The 14,983-nt window shown below is 37.7% G+C and overlaps 1 protein-coding gene across 1 annotated transcript in view; it reads right to left on the bottom strand.

Annotated features, from left to right (window-relative positions):
• Positions 1-5,672: 5,672 nt before the first annotated feature.
• LOC136240033 (propionyl-CoA carboxylase alpha chain, mitochondrial-like) overlaps positions 5,673-14,983 on the bottom strand; it is an 86,495-nt gene continuing 77,184 nt past the window's right edge. The window contains exons 18-25 of the mRNA XM_066030830.1: positions 14,481-14,591; positions 14,328-14,430; positions 14,166-14,277; positions 8,111-8,260; positions 6,130-6,195; positions 6,005-6,079; positions 5,878-5,955; positions 5,673-5,832 (exon numbers count right to left, since the gene is read on the bottom strand). Coding sequence (XP_065886902.1) covers positions 5,746-5,832; positions 5,878-5,955; positions 6,005-6,079; positions 6,130-6,195; positions 8,111-8,260; positions 14,166-14,277; positions 14,328-14,430; positions 14,481-14,591 — 782 coding nt within the window. The 3' untranslated portion in view covers positions 5,673-5,745. The remainder of the gene's footprint in view (positions 5,833-5,877; positions 5,956-6,004; positions 6,080-6,129; positions 6,196-8,110; positions 8,261-14,165; positions 14,278-14,327; positions 14,431-14,480; positions 14,592-14,983) is intronic.

The following is a 14,983-nucleotide window of genomic DNA, read 5'->3' as shown; positions in this document are numbered from 1 at the left end:
CACCTAACCCTAACCCTAACCCTAACCCTAACCCTAACCCTAACCCTAACCCTAACCCTAACCCTAACCCTAACCCTAACCCTAACCCTAACCCTAACCCAACCCTAACCCTAACCCTAACCCTAACCCTAACCCTAACCCTAACCCTAACCCAACCCTAACCCTAACCCTAACCCTAACCCTAACCCTAACCCTAACCCTAACCCTAACCCTAACCCTAACCCTAACCCTAACCCTAACCCTAACCCTAACCCTAACCCTAACCCTAACCCTAACCCTAACCCTAACCCTAACCCTAACCCTAACCCTAACCCTAACCCTAACCCTAACCCTAACCCTAACCCTAACCCTAACCCTAACCCTAACCCTAACCCTAACCCTAACCCTAACCCTAACCCTAACCCTAACCCTAACCCTAACCCTAACCCTAACCCTAACCCTAACCCTAACCCTAACCCTAACCCTAACCCTAACCCTAACCCTAACCCTAACCCTAACCCTAACCCTAACCCTAACCCTAACCCTAACCCTAACCCTAACCCTAACCCTAACCCTAACCCTAACCCTAACCCTAACCCTAACCCTAACCCTAACCCTAACCCTAACCCTAACCCTAACCCTAACCCTAACCCTAACCCTAACCCTAACCCTAACCCTAACCCTAACCCTAACCCTAACCCTAACCCTAACCCTAACCCTAACCCTAACCCTAACCCTAACCCTAACCCTAACCCTAACCCTAACCCTAACCCTAACCCTAACCCTAACCCTAACCCTAACCCTAACCCTAACCCTAACCCTAACCCTAACCCTAACCCTAACCCTAACCCTAACCCTAACCCTAACCCTAACCCTAACCCTAACCCTAACCCTAACCCTAACCCTAACCCTAACCCTAACCCTAACCCTAACCCTAACCCTAACCCTAACCCTAACCCTAACCCTAACCCTAACCCTAACCCTAACCCTAACCCTAACCCTAACCCTAACCCTAACCCTAACCCTAACCCTAACCCTAACCCTAACCCTAACCCTAACCCTAACCCTAACCCTAACCCTAACCCTAACCCTAACCCTAACCCTAACCCTAACCCTAACCCTAACCCTAACCCTAACCCTAACCCTAACCCTAACCCTAACCTAACCCTAACCCTAACCCTAACCCTAACCCTAATCCTAACCCTAACCCCTAACCCTAACCCCTAACCCTAACCCCTAACCCTAACCCCTAACCCTAACCCTAACCCTAACCCTAACCCTAGAGGAAACAATTGCACAGAAGACCAAAGCCCTAATGGAGAGAATTGAACACCTCAGGCCAAACATTCCTAACTACAAAGAAAAGGTTGAAGTCATCGACAAACCAATTGAAGCCATGAACAGTAGACTAGAACAGACCAGAATTAAGAAATTATCAGACTCAGAAACACATATTAAGAGAACAGAAGACTATGCCACCAAGAAGCCTGAACCCAATCCTAATCCTAACACTAATATATAAGTAGCTAGCTGTACATGCACAAATCACAGAATTGAAGAAGGCTCTTACCCGAAACTAGTTTTCTGGAAGATATTTCTGTACCAATGATTTATTGAGTATTAAATTAATTGTTAATCTATTTGAATATAACAGATGGCGAGAAGGCAAAGTAAAGCACAAAGGAAAGGACAAAGGAAAGGACAAAGAACCCAGCACTACTCTACCTGGGAAGAGCCAGAGCTACCACAACTAACTTTTGCCTCAGAAAGACTTAGCCAACAGAACAAGCCAAAGGAGAAGTCACCAGAGAACCCAGCACAACCAACCAATGAAGCACCCTTTGAAGAGAGAATGCAGGAAGGAGAGGCCACCAACAATGCTGGAACAGCTACTAGGACAGATGACAATACCAACCCTAACAATAACCCCTAACCAAAGATGGCACCCAACTTTGCGAACATCTTTATGGCCAACTTTGAAGAAAAACATCCTACAACGAGCAGACAAGCCTTACTTTTGTAGAAGATACCTGGACGACATCTTTATCATTTGGACTGACACCACCTCAAAACTACAACAACTTGTCACTGACATCAACAATTGCCACCCTACGATCAAACTAACAAGTGAAACATCTACCGAATCCATAAACTATTTAGACTTGACAATCACTATCAACAGCAAGCAATTGACAACCAGCACTTACTTTAAACCAACCAACACATTTAGCTACCTACCAGCAAACTCTCACCACCCAAACTCTACCAAACAAGGAATAGTTAAAGGAGAAATGATCAGAATGTTACGTAACAACTCGGAACAAACAGGCTTTACAGAACAATCAGACTTCATCAAAGACAAACTTGTACAAAGAAACTACAGTAACACCACCATCCAACAGCAAACACCTGGTTATAGCCAGAGGACAGATTACCTTACTACAACCAGCAAGAAATCATCAGAACACAGAGTCACCTTTATCACAAACTTTGAATTTGACCCATCCATACCAACAGCAAACATCATCAGAGAACACTGGCCCCAGTTACTATGTGAAGACAATCTCAGACGTAGACTTACCTCTGGACCACGAGTATGCTACAGAGCCCCACCTACAATTGGAAAATTATTGACAAGAGCAGCAGTTAACACCACACTTCCAAACAATGAAGCTTCAGTAACGCCTACAATTTGGAAACCACCATCGCTACCAGCAAGAAACATCAAATGCAGAACTACAAACTGTGCCACCTGCCCAACACTGACGAATAAAAGCCACTTTACTAGCTACCAGAGAAAGTCTTACCACACAATTGATAACATCTACTCCTGCGACACAATTGCAACAAATGCTATTTACCTACTTGAATGCTCTATTTGTCAAAAGCAATACATTGGAGAAACAGGTACCACCGTTAGAATAAGAATGAGACACCATCGAAACAAATTTACAGCTAAAATTGACCTACCGATCTACCGCCACCCCTCAATACACAACAAAGATTTTTCCATATACAAACTTACCATAATTGACAAACATGATGACAGAAGCATAAGAAAGAAGAATGAAATGGACTGGATCACAACATTAAAGACAAAGATACCCTTTGGACTCAACATCATAGCAAAAAAGCCACCTTGATCAAAGTAATTAGGATCAAACAATTATTGACTATATAATCTCTTTCCTGACTGATCACGTTTTTGATGACTAGGCAACTTCAAGATTAAACATGCCCCTACTGACTCAGCCATTCCCCACATATATAAGCAGCACCCATTGCACACACTCTCACAGAATTGAAGAAGGCTTTAGGCCGAATCCGGTTTTCTGTTTGAGTTTAGTTTAGTTTAGTTAGTTTGTTCTATTTTATTTTACTTGCTATTTTGTACTTGCTATTGTTATTGTTTGTTTATTGTTCATCATTGGTATCTTAAACAGATAGTTACACTAAGTTTATTAGTTACATTTTAAGATGAGCTCAGAAGAAGAGACTGGAGAACACAGAGAGAGGAATAAAAGGGATAGATCAGAAGAGTGTGAAGATGATGTAAGCAAGAAGGCCAAGGTAGCTGAAAGGCCAGATGACAACCAAAACTCTAACAATAACCCTAACCCTAAGGACACACATCACACTATATACACAGGTGGACACACATTACACTACACGGGTACACACACACACACTACACTTCCCACTGCAAAATGTTTACACAAGAAAGAGCCAAAATAACAGTTAAAAATCAGCTTTTGAGGGACACCAGTTGTTACAGCCCTAACCCTCACCAGATGGACATTAATTAGAACTTGATCTACACATAATAGTTTGCATAATGTAAGTGACTGACTGATTGATTGTGATGTGCAAAGTTTGTATGTACTGTATGTATGTATGTATATGTGTATGCATATAAAAATATGTATGTAGAAAAGTTTGAAAGGCCATAACTTGGTCATCTTTGATCCACTGACTTGAAACTACGTATCAAACAACTCAGCTTGATGAGCCGAATCAGATGATGTGTAGAAAAGTGGGTGTCGATTGTTGAAGACGCATGGAACCCCCTTGTATTCTAATTAATGTCCACCACCCTAGGGTTACGTAGCACCGTCTAATTAATATTTGCCCTCACCAGATGGACATTAATTATAACTTGATCTACACATAATAGTTTACATGATGTAAGTGACTGACTGATTGATTGTGAAAAGTTTGTATGTACTGTATGTATGTATGTATGTATGTATGTATGTATGTATATGTGTATGCATATAAAAATATTTACGTAGAAAAGTTTGAAAGGCCATAACTCGGTCATCTTTGATCCAATGACTTGAAACTACGTATCAAACAACTCAGCTCGATGAGTCGAATCAGATGATGTGTAGAAAAGTGGGTGTCAATTGTTGAGGACGTATGGAACCACCTTGTAACCCCTTGTTTAAAGCACAAGTATGTGCTTTCTGAAATTGCTGTTGTAACAATTGTTTCTGCTGTATGAAACAGTGATCTCTATTCCCTTATTTCAATTTTTTAGAATTATTTTTACACTTATTATGATCCACCTTGAACAACACAATATCCTTAACCTTGCAATTCCAGTACGGTTTTCAACCTCCGTCATTTTTGTAAAGCCCAGCTCATCTCATTGTTGAGGAGATCCAACTAGCACTAGATAAATTGAAAGTTTATGTTATTAAAGGCCACATTCTCACTTAGGTGATTACTATATGTCTCAAGAGTCATACTGAATAGTGAATACCAGAGTCAATTATTACTGTCAGACATGGGCCATTTGTCAGGCAAATATCTTGCATGGCCGACCATAATAGAACTTGCCTGACAAAATGTCAGACCAAAATAGAAGGAAGTTAAAGAGTTATATAGTGAAGCATTGTCAATCAATTAGACAACAACGATTGTATTATTATAGGTTGATTCACTCTATTCTGTCAATGTATCATAAGGATTTCCAAAGAATTGTGTAAAACAGTAGCATATCAATGTCAGGTAATGCTTTAGGTTGCCTGACATTTTTACTGGGATTTGAAAAAAATTATAATTGTCTCTGGTGAATACTCAGACTCGTGTTTCTTCCTGTTAAATCTGGTGTGCCATAGGGACAGTCCTATTATGCTTTTACTCTTTATTAATGACATCAGTGATAATTCATCTTCAATAAGACTGTTTGCTGAGGACTGACTATTATAGGAGAATCAGATCTGATGATCACCACAATCTGACCTCAACACCATACACTTCCCTAGTCAGAAACTTGGCAAGAATGTAGAGTATAGAATGCTAGAAACAGTACAAGCATGGCTGATATAAACAATCTTTGATTTTAGCAAGACGTTCAAGTCCACAATTATCAACTTAATGACTTCTCCAACCAGACAGGAAACCAGAAATGCATACGTAACTAATATTATTCATGGTCTAGACAGAAAAACATTAAGCCAACATCAACATTTGAACCCACACACAACCAAATCTATTAATTTTCAAAAGTTGGGTATTCTACCAGTTGGAAGAATTTGGTCACTGGTTTGCAATGAACAAGTTTTCTCCTTGCCATGGCCTTCAACATGCTGTAGGAAGCACATGTAAGCCAATCATAAAATCCTAAAGGTAGAGAACTTTATTTGAGCATATCCATACACAGTACGTGCCATAGCAGACAGACAGAATTTGATTTCTTAATTGATTACTATTTGTATGCTATTCACAACTGTTATTGCTTTTGACAAAAACACTTCTCAGCTATGAAGTTTGTTGGGGCAGCTCGAATTCTAACAAAAGGTCTTCATCCATTACACTATCATTTTCTTTAATCTTTATTTCCTTGATCTGTAAACATCAAATTATAGCAGAACAGCAAATAACTGCACTAACCTTGCCAGTCATTGGAGCTAACAATGGCATCTGCATCTTCATTGCTTCAAGTATCATCAGAGTGCTTCCCTCCTCCACCTGAAACAGCAGCACAATACCTTCATACACTCTAAACATAGTTCCTGACTTCATCTCCTACTGCACAGTGTATAGTCTTCACTACACCTGGCATGGGTGCCAGCACCAAGTGTGCCACACTTACCTACAAGCATCCCACACAGTGACTAAAATCACACTTTGACAACAACTCACATCAGATTTCTCAGGCATGTGACTGTAGAGTTCAGCTTGTTGTGAATCCAACACCAGTACAGAATACTACAGGATGGTCACAGGACGACACCAGTACACAATACTAAAGTACAACAACACCACCACTACACAATACTAAAGTACAACAACAACAACAACACTACACAATACTAAAGTACAACAACAACAACACTACACAATACTAAAGTACAACAACAACAACAACAACACTACACAATACTAAAGTACAACAACAACAACACTACACAATACTAAAGTACAACAACAACAACAACAACACTACACAATACTAAAGTACAACAACAACAACACTACACAATACTAAAGTACAACAACAACAACAACAACACTACACAATACTAAAGTACAACAACAACAACACTACACACAACAACAACAACACTACACAATACTAAAGTACAACAACAACAACACTACACAATACTAAAGTACAACAACAACAACAACAACACTACACAATACTAAAGTACAACAACAACAACAACAACACTACACAATACTAAAGTACAACAACAACACTACACAATACTAAAGTACAACAACAACAACAACACTACACAATACTAAAGTACAACAACAACAACAACACTACACAATACTAAAGTACAACAACAACAACACTACACAATACTAAAGTACAACAACAACACTACAAAATACTAAAGTACAACAACAACAACAACACTACACAATACTAAAGTACAACAACAACACTACAAAATACTAAAGTACAACAACAACAACAACACTACACAATACTAAAGTACAACAACAACAACAACACTACACAATACTAAAGTACAACAACAACAACACTACACAATACTAAAGTACAACAACAACACCACTACACAATACTAAAGTACAACAACAACAACACTACACAATACTAAAGTACAACAACAACAACAACACTACACAATACTAAAGTACAACAACAACAACACTACACAATACTAAAGTACAACAACAACAACACTACACAATACTAAAGTACAACAACAACACTACACAATACTAAAGTACAACAACAACAACACTACACAATACTAAAGTACAACAACAACAACAACAACACTACACAATACTAAAGTACAACAACAACAACAACAACACTACACAATACTAAAGTACAACAACAACACTACACAATACTAAAGTACAACAACAACAACACTACACAATACTAAAGTACAACAACAACAACAACACTACACAATACTAAAGTACAACAACAACAACACTACACAATACTAAAGTACAACAACAACAACAACAACACTACACAATACTAAAGTACAACAACAACAACACTACACAATACTAAAGTACAACAACAACAACAACAACACTACACAATACTAAGTACAACAACAACAACACTACACAATACTAAAGTACAACAACAACAACACTACACACAATACTAAAGTACAACAACAACACTACACAATACTAAAGTACAACAACAACAACAACACTACACAATACTAAAGTACAACAACAACAACACTACACAATACTAAAGTACAACAACAACAACAACAACACTACACAATACTAAAGTACAACAACAACAACAACAACACTACACAATACTAAAGTACAACAACAACAACAACAACACTACACAATACTAAGTACAACAACAACAACACTACACAATACTAAAGTACAACAACAACAACACTACACACAATACTAAAGTACAACAACAACACTACACAATACTAAAGTACAACAACAACAACAACACTACACAATACTAAAGTACAACAACAACAACAACAACACTACACAATACTAAAGTACAACAACAACAACAACACTACACAATACTAAAGTACAACAACAACACCACTACACAATACTGAAGTACAACAACAGCAACAAAACCAGTGCAGAGTACAACACCACAACTCCACATTAACAAATATACCTTGTTGCCATAGTGGCGTAGGTGGAGTAACTGGCCATTTCTTTTCTCAAACTGAACAGCAACTTGCTGACCATTAATGTTTGCTTTCATTAAAGGAGATCCTAGTCTCCAATCTGTATCAATTGTTACTAGCTCATTGTTGATTTGAATCTGTGAAAGTGCATGGTTACATGTAAAACATTTTTAAATGACAAGGTATTTGTCATATACAAAGAGGAACAATTTACATTATAATCCTCCATTTCATTTCACCTTTATTACTTACCAATACCCTGAAAGGGTAAAATGATTTTAAATCAAAATGTTTAAAATTTGCAAGGATTAGGTTATCAAATAGTACAGTAGGGTACTATTTAATGTAGGAATCATCCCTAAAGTGACTGGTGCCATTTAAAAAGTTGACTTTCAAAATGATCCTACAGGTATATCTTATGCAACAATCTCTAACATCAAATACAGTAAAAACAAGAAAACATTTGTAGGCAGCAGGATATAGAATTTATTTATAAATTATCCAAACTTGAATATTTGTATGCCAGGCTGCCTCCCTGCCACTTTGCTATCCTGACCACATTTGCAACACTAGAGGCTAAATGAAACAGCGCACGGCCACCATTTTACGCCACAATAACAAACTCACCAGTGGCATGTGCCTTTTGGGGTTCCAACGAGTGTGCACCATCTGCACCTTATCTTTCTTTTTGTCTTCAATCAGGCTGGTCATCATCTTCTGCGTGCAATGAAACCATATTGAGGTGTTCATTTTCCATATCAACACTTTCCTTGAGCAACATGATGCCACAAAATTGTTTAAAGTGTGTACACTCAAGACCATACCCATTAATGAACTTCATTCATAATAACCAAACACAGAGAGAAAATATGAAATAGTAGTACAGTCATTATGTGAGTCAACCTTACACTAATTGCAACAAAAGCAAACTCAACAGATTTAGTTTCCTTGTTATGTCCTCAATGACAGAAAAAAAGTCCTAAGGAATCCTCATAGGGGAACAGCATGAAAATCATTGAAATAAAAACCCACTTTTTTGTTCCTTAACGGTTTGATGTTTTTACAGTGTTTATAGTCATATCTCAGCTAGGGTACTACTTATATCAAAACTTATTATACCATTAAAAACCTCTCGCAGACGAATCTTTTGGTACAGTACTAAAATTATCACCATAGGACAATGTGTTAACAAGTTATAATCAAATATAATTAATAATATATAGTGCTATCAAAGACACTGTAGCAGATTCCCTTGTATGACTACTCAAGTGTGTCAATACCATAGTTGTGAGATATGTTTGTGCAGCCAGTTCCCTTGCAGTTACCACCAGTGAGAGTGCACTCATTATTGTGCTTCTTGCACGAGCATCTTAGTGTACTGCAGTCAGTCTGGCAGTTGCATCTGATCACATGTAGCAGACGTTCAGGACCAGGAGGTAGTGATGTTTGAAGTGGCACAAACTCCTCTTCACACTTTTGCCATCCCCATTCTCTAGGATGAAGTTCTTCAGCTGATCCTTTTCATTCTTGAATTTGAAGGTACACGTGAAGGATGTGGTACTTTGCTGCTGCTGAAGTTGGTGATAAGGATGCACCTTTTCACAAAACCATTTATGTCAGAGGGAATCTAGTGTGTCAGTTAATATTCCATTGTAGACTAATGCTAGAGCTTTCCCACCTGCATCTATTACATCATGTGTGGAGGCTGAATCAGAATGGAATACCTTTGCTTGCTCACACACCATACTGCTTGCTTTGAACTTGCTAAGGGATGTCTTTTTTTCCAATCCCATAGAGACGTGATGTTCCCAAGAATAGCATGGATGAAGAGGACGTTGTTACAGATGCCTTGACCAAGTCTTCTTTTGTGGCTCTGATGTTCCAGACGTGAAGCTTTTTAGTGTTTTTCTTTGGCTCAAGACGAAAAAAGATGTCATGGTAGTCGAGACTTGTGTGGTAGCAGAGCAGAACAATGAGGTCAGTGTCTTTACCAACTAGCACAGTGGTACTGGTGGTAACAGATTGAACACCCTTCTGAACAATCAAAAGATCAGCATCTCCTGGTGCATGGTAAGTTTTGTAGTTACTTTTGTACTCAGCAAGAAAATTAATTGCTGCTCATTTGTTCGGTTGGACAAAAACTGGTCCTTTTTCATTGTGGTGGCCATGTTAGCAGCAACTGTCACAGTTGCACCAGCCTTTCCTTTTGACCACCTCTGATGTGTCATATCTTTTGTGTTCATATTTTCATAGCTATCAAATACAACTATGGCATCCTTGTACTTTTTTGCTACATATTCTGTGTACTGGTGGAAGACATCTCCATATGTAGAACCACGAGACCATGCATGGTATGCATTGTAGTAGTGTTCCGCCATCCAGGATATACCGAATGCCATCATCTGGGATACCTACTAGGACACTACTTTCACAAATCTTCTATATTGCATCAGCAAGCGCTGGTTAACTTCTACACAGCTCATGTTTGAAGGCTAACTCCAGATTATCTGATGATTACATGACAGTAGTAAGTCTCTGATCTGAAAAAGAAGCAATGGATCAACCTGAATCCCTCTGAAGATGACCAAAAATCTCTCCTTAGATGACAAAAGTACAGGCCTGCCATTGCTTGATGTGCTTGGCATTGGCTCCTCTTGGTTGGTGTCTTTTGCTATTTGATGTGGGTTGCAGTATTTGCGGCAACATTGCTGATGTATTACTTCCCCAGGCATAGTACAAATGCTGTCATTCCTGGAAATACTGACCTGGTTGATGGCTGAACTACCCTTTGCTGTTAGAGTAGAAGATGGGACACCTGTATCTGCAGAAGTCTTGTAGATCATGCACAATACAGGTTGTACATCCAATACTGGAAGAATTGAGAATATTTGAGTGAGCTGGAATACAGAATGATCAACTTACCCTTATCTAAAGGTCCCTGGTTCATTCCCGGGTTTCAGCACCTAATGTCAAGATTGACAAAGTTTGTCCTGGCTTGTTCAGTTAGTTAGTGAGTACTCTTCTCATGCTATAACCAGCATTAAAAAACCACTACAACTATTCTGCCTTATATACCATACAATGTTGGGCCTGATCATTCTCATTGGTAGATGCGATATTTTGCACATCCACAACATAACCTTTCTCCTGCTGGTTGAAAAGTCTCAAGCTCACTATAGTACTCTGTAGTACAAAAACATGCATAAAGGCATTACTACAGTAGTTACAGTTGTAAAACATGTACATGTACAAAGAGTAAGCAAATCCAGGATATATTTAATTATAACTCATTAACACATTTTCCTGAGGTGATAATTTTAGTACCAAAAGATTCGTCTTTGCGAGAGCTTTTTAATGGTATAATAAGTTTTGATATAAGTAGTACCCTAGCTGAGATATGACTATAAACACTGTAAAAACATCAAACCGTTAAGAAGCAAAAAGTGGGATTTATTTCAATGATTTTCACACTGTTCCCCAATGAGGATTCCTTAGGACTTTTTTTCCATCCTTGAGGACATAATAAGGAAACTAAATCTGTTGAGTTTGCTTTTGTTGCAATTAGTGTGAGGTTGACCCAATATTCTTGGTAAAATTCCTGTACTACAGTGACCACACTCCCTGGTAAGTGAAAGGCTGACTCAAGATACCCTAATAGAGCAGTCACACATGTATATATTTTATAATCTAAAATGAAGTACGGATCCAAACAATAAAAATTGTGAAACAAGGGATGAATGATTGTATTACAACAAACCTCGGGAAAAGTCTACTTTGGCATTGAACAAAACACTATTATAACATGCCAATGTAGGAATTTTCTCACAAAGTTTTGCAGTAATACCATCATTCAACTTGTTTCGCTACTTCTCATCACTTGGATCCCTACTTCATTTATAACTTATAAATACACTATTAATGTTATTGATTAGCAGATTGTTCCATTCAAGTATCGTTCTGCAGAAGAATACCTCCAGTAGCTGGCAAAATTGTGTAAAGAAAACAACTTGCAAAAACCTTGATATGGCTTACACTATGAACAATTAAACACCTTATTTGGAGTAAAATGTGTAAATGTGTTTTGTGACAGTTAATATGTACTGGTCATACAAGATGTTCATCACACACTCGTATACACTTTCAAAATTTCCTAAGAATTTATATTAATTGGGCTGAGAAACATGTGTTAACATAAAATGTGACCAGCTGAATAAAAACAGGCTGTTTTCATAAAATCTTTTTATGCTACATACAATTGTGCATGTTCTAATTGCTTCAGTTTGTACTGACACAAAGCTCAAATCAACAAAACTTGTACTATAGTTAGACACCAAGACCAAGAGAATTGAATGATTTAGTAACCCTGATGGCCTGAGGCTGTAGTGTCCCAAGCGCAGCAAGGGCGCTAAGGGAATGAGGGGTTACTAAATTGCTTAGTTCCCATTGGTCGTAATGTCTAACTTATTTAGACTATAGTTTAAAGTACATACCTTTATAGCCAAAGCATGAGTGTGGGGTAAAAGAGCAATGCAGAACAGCAGAACAGTTTCTTCCTGACGTCCTTACAGCACCCACAAAATGCATATTCAACCGGTAACCAAAGTAACGGCTAGAGCTACAGTACATACATTGTTTAGTCTATTATTTGTCCACAATTATTTGTGGAACACGGAGAAGCAGAGTATTACAGTATTTACGATTACTGCAGTATGCCTTTCGTGTTATTTATCATGTACAAAATTGCTTGAGGGCAGGTTGCTAAGTGAACATGTGAGTGAGCATGTCAGGTGACTAAGTGATTTAGTAAACCTGTAAACAAGCCATACCATAGTCTAAACACCATTAGATTCTCCTGTGTAAGAAAAGCTTTGCTCCGTGTTCATATAGCAGACAACGCATGAATTATGGACACTTATTTACGATGCTATAGAAATATAAATTTCGTTTCATTATTAAAATGGTCTTCTTCATACGCACGGAAACATACAGGGAAACACTATACCTTGATCAATGTGCCATTTCATGGTGAACAGACTGAGCCAAACCGTCTTCATAGCTTGTTTCAGTTATGAGTTATAATCAATTAAATAAACACCTGTAATTTATTTGAAATTTTATAGCTGTACAAATCAAATCTATTTCTGTTCTAACTGTCTAGCACTATAACTCCAAGACTATTCATCACAATAAACTAAAACTTTGGCTGTCCATGCCACTCCTTTGTTACTATAGATAACAGAGAAGCAATAAAATGGAATTCAAGGAAAGTGCAAAAATGGCCAGTGTTTACTCACAAATAGCATCTGCTATCAATTGGAGAGGATACACAAAGCTATCGATTAATATTGAGTAAAAATCCACTATATATACAGTAGAAATTATAGTCACTGAAACAAATCCATAATAGTACACTATTTCAATCTCAGAATTTAAATAAAGGCTTTATTGCTACCAACAATCTAATACTGAAATAGGCCATATTTACGTACTTGAAAGTGTACCCACACACTTGCACTTCAAATAATGTAGCACAGTATTTAGTAGCCATTTCTTCTATACCTCTTATCTACCTGTACCATGATCCAGTGAAACCTGTTATCTACCTGTACCATGATCCTGCTATCTACCTGTATTATAAAGTAGGTGCTTCTTTTTATTACTTTAGCAACAAAATTTAGAAAAGTGTGGTTGAGAAAACTTTATTATATGTTCAGAAAAATTTAGCAGAATAAACCTACTGAATGCTCCACCCAAGATCTCACTATACCTTATACCTGCTTTTAATCTCTATATGGCCAATTAATTGCAACAGACTACAACAGCAGTGGCAGCACACCATACGGAAGCAAGACAAAGGCATACCACACTAAATCAGCAGATTCAAGAATGTGACACAAATTGTACATTATCAATTTCAGTGCAGATTAAACTAATTATTATTTACATAACTCTTATTATAGCACATCTTGAGTTTAGTTTGCAAAAGCACAAAGTATGTGCACTATACAAAATACACTTCACTGAACTGAATAATGCCACTACCTTTAAACCTGTAAAAGTAGAGATTGCTTTCACTTTATGCAGTTTATCTTCTAATTTTACAACTAATTCTTTAATTACAACTTGATCTTCTAATTCACTTTCAACATCGTACCTATGAAAAGGAACAGCTATCAGCAGCAACAACTCTAATATAACAATTACCTATCATTTTCAACAAAACTACTTGAAGCATCTTCTCTTTCAACATGCATATAACAAGCAGCTGCTATCAACTGCTTACTTTCCATCTCAGTTAAAACACGACCTTTACAATTAATTAAACATCCACATGTCTGAACAATTACATGTGTATACCTTGAAACCCATTGGGATAAACTTCTTCAATAAACTTTGTTGTGATGTCACCCTGTACAAACTGTGGTTGTGTTATGATGTCCCTGAGCAGTGGAATGTTGTGGTTCACTCCTACAAGTATATTAATGCTCCAATTACAGTTATTACACATTACATGTGCACACATTTACAACTACAGTCAACACTCTTGATGTATGTGTGGATCAACCCAGCACTGGGTCATTCGGATTATCTGGGTCATTTGGGTTGCATTTTGTCTAGGTCAAGTGTGTGTCATCCGCTTTATTGAATATCTAGGTCTAATCTAGACAACTTAACAATCTCAATTGCACTGATAGAAATGCAGTTGTATATACTCAAGAAAGTTGCAAGAGCCAAACCCACCATTCTAGAATATATTTTGCTGTCTGTAGGATACATGGAGCAACGCCCACTTATCAGGATTACATGCTACTGTCTGTGGGCTTGCATGAAATTATGCCCACTTATCAGGATTGAGTATT

This window comes from Dysidea avara, chromosome 12 (genome assembly GCF_963678975.1).
Source record: "Dysidea avara chromosome 12, odDysAvar1.4, whole genome shotgun sequence".
NCBI classification, from domain to species: Eukaryota; Metazoa; Porifera; class Demospongiae; order Dictyoceratida; family Dysideidae; genus Dysidea; species Dysidea avara.
The sequence above is the reverse complement of the archived record's forward strand: the minus strand, read 5'-3'. Positions and strand labels throughout refer to the sequence as shown.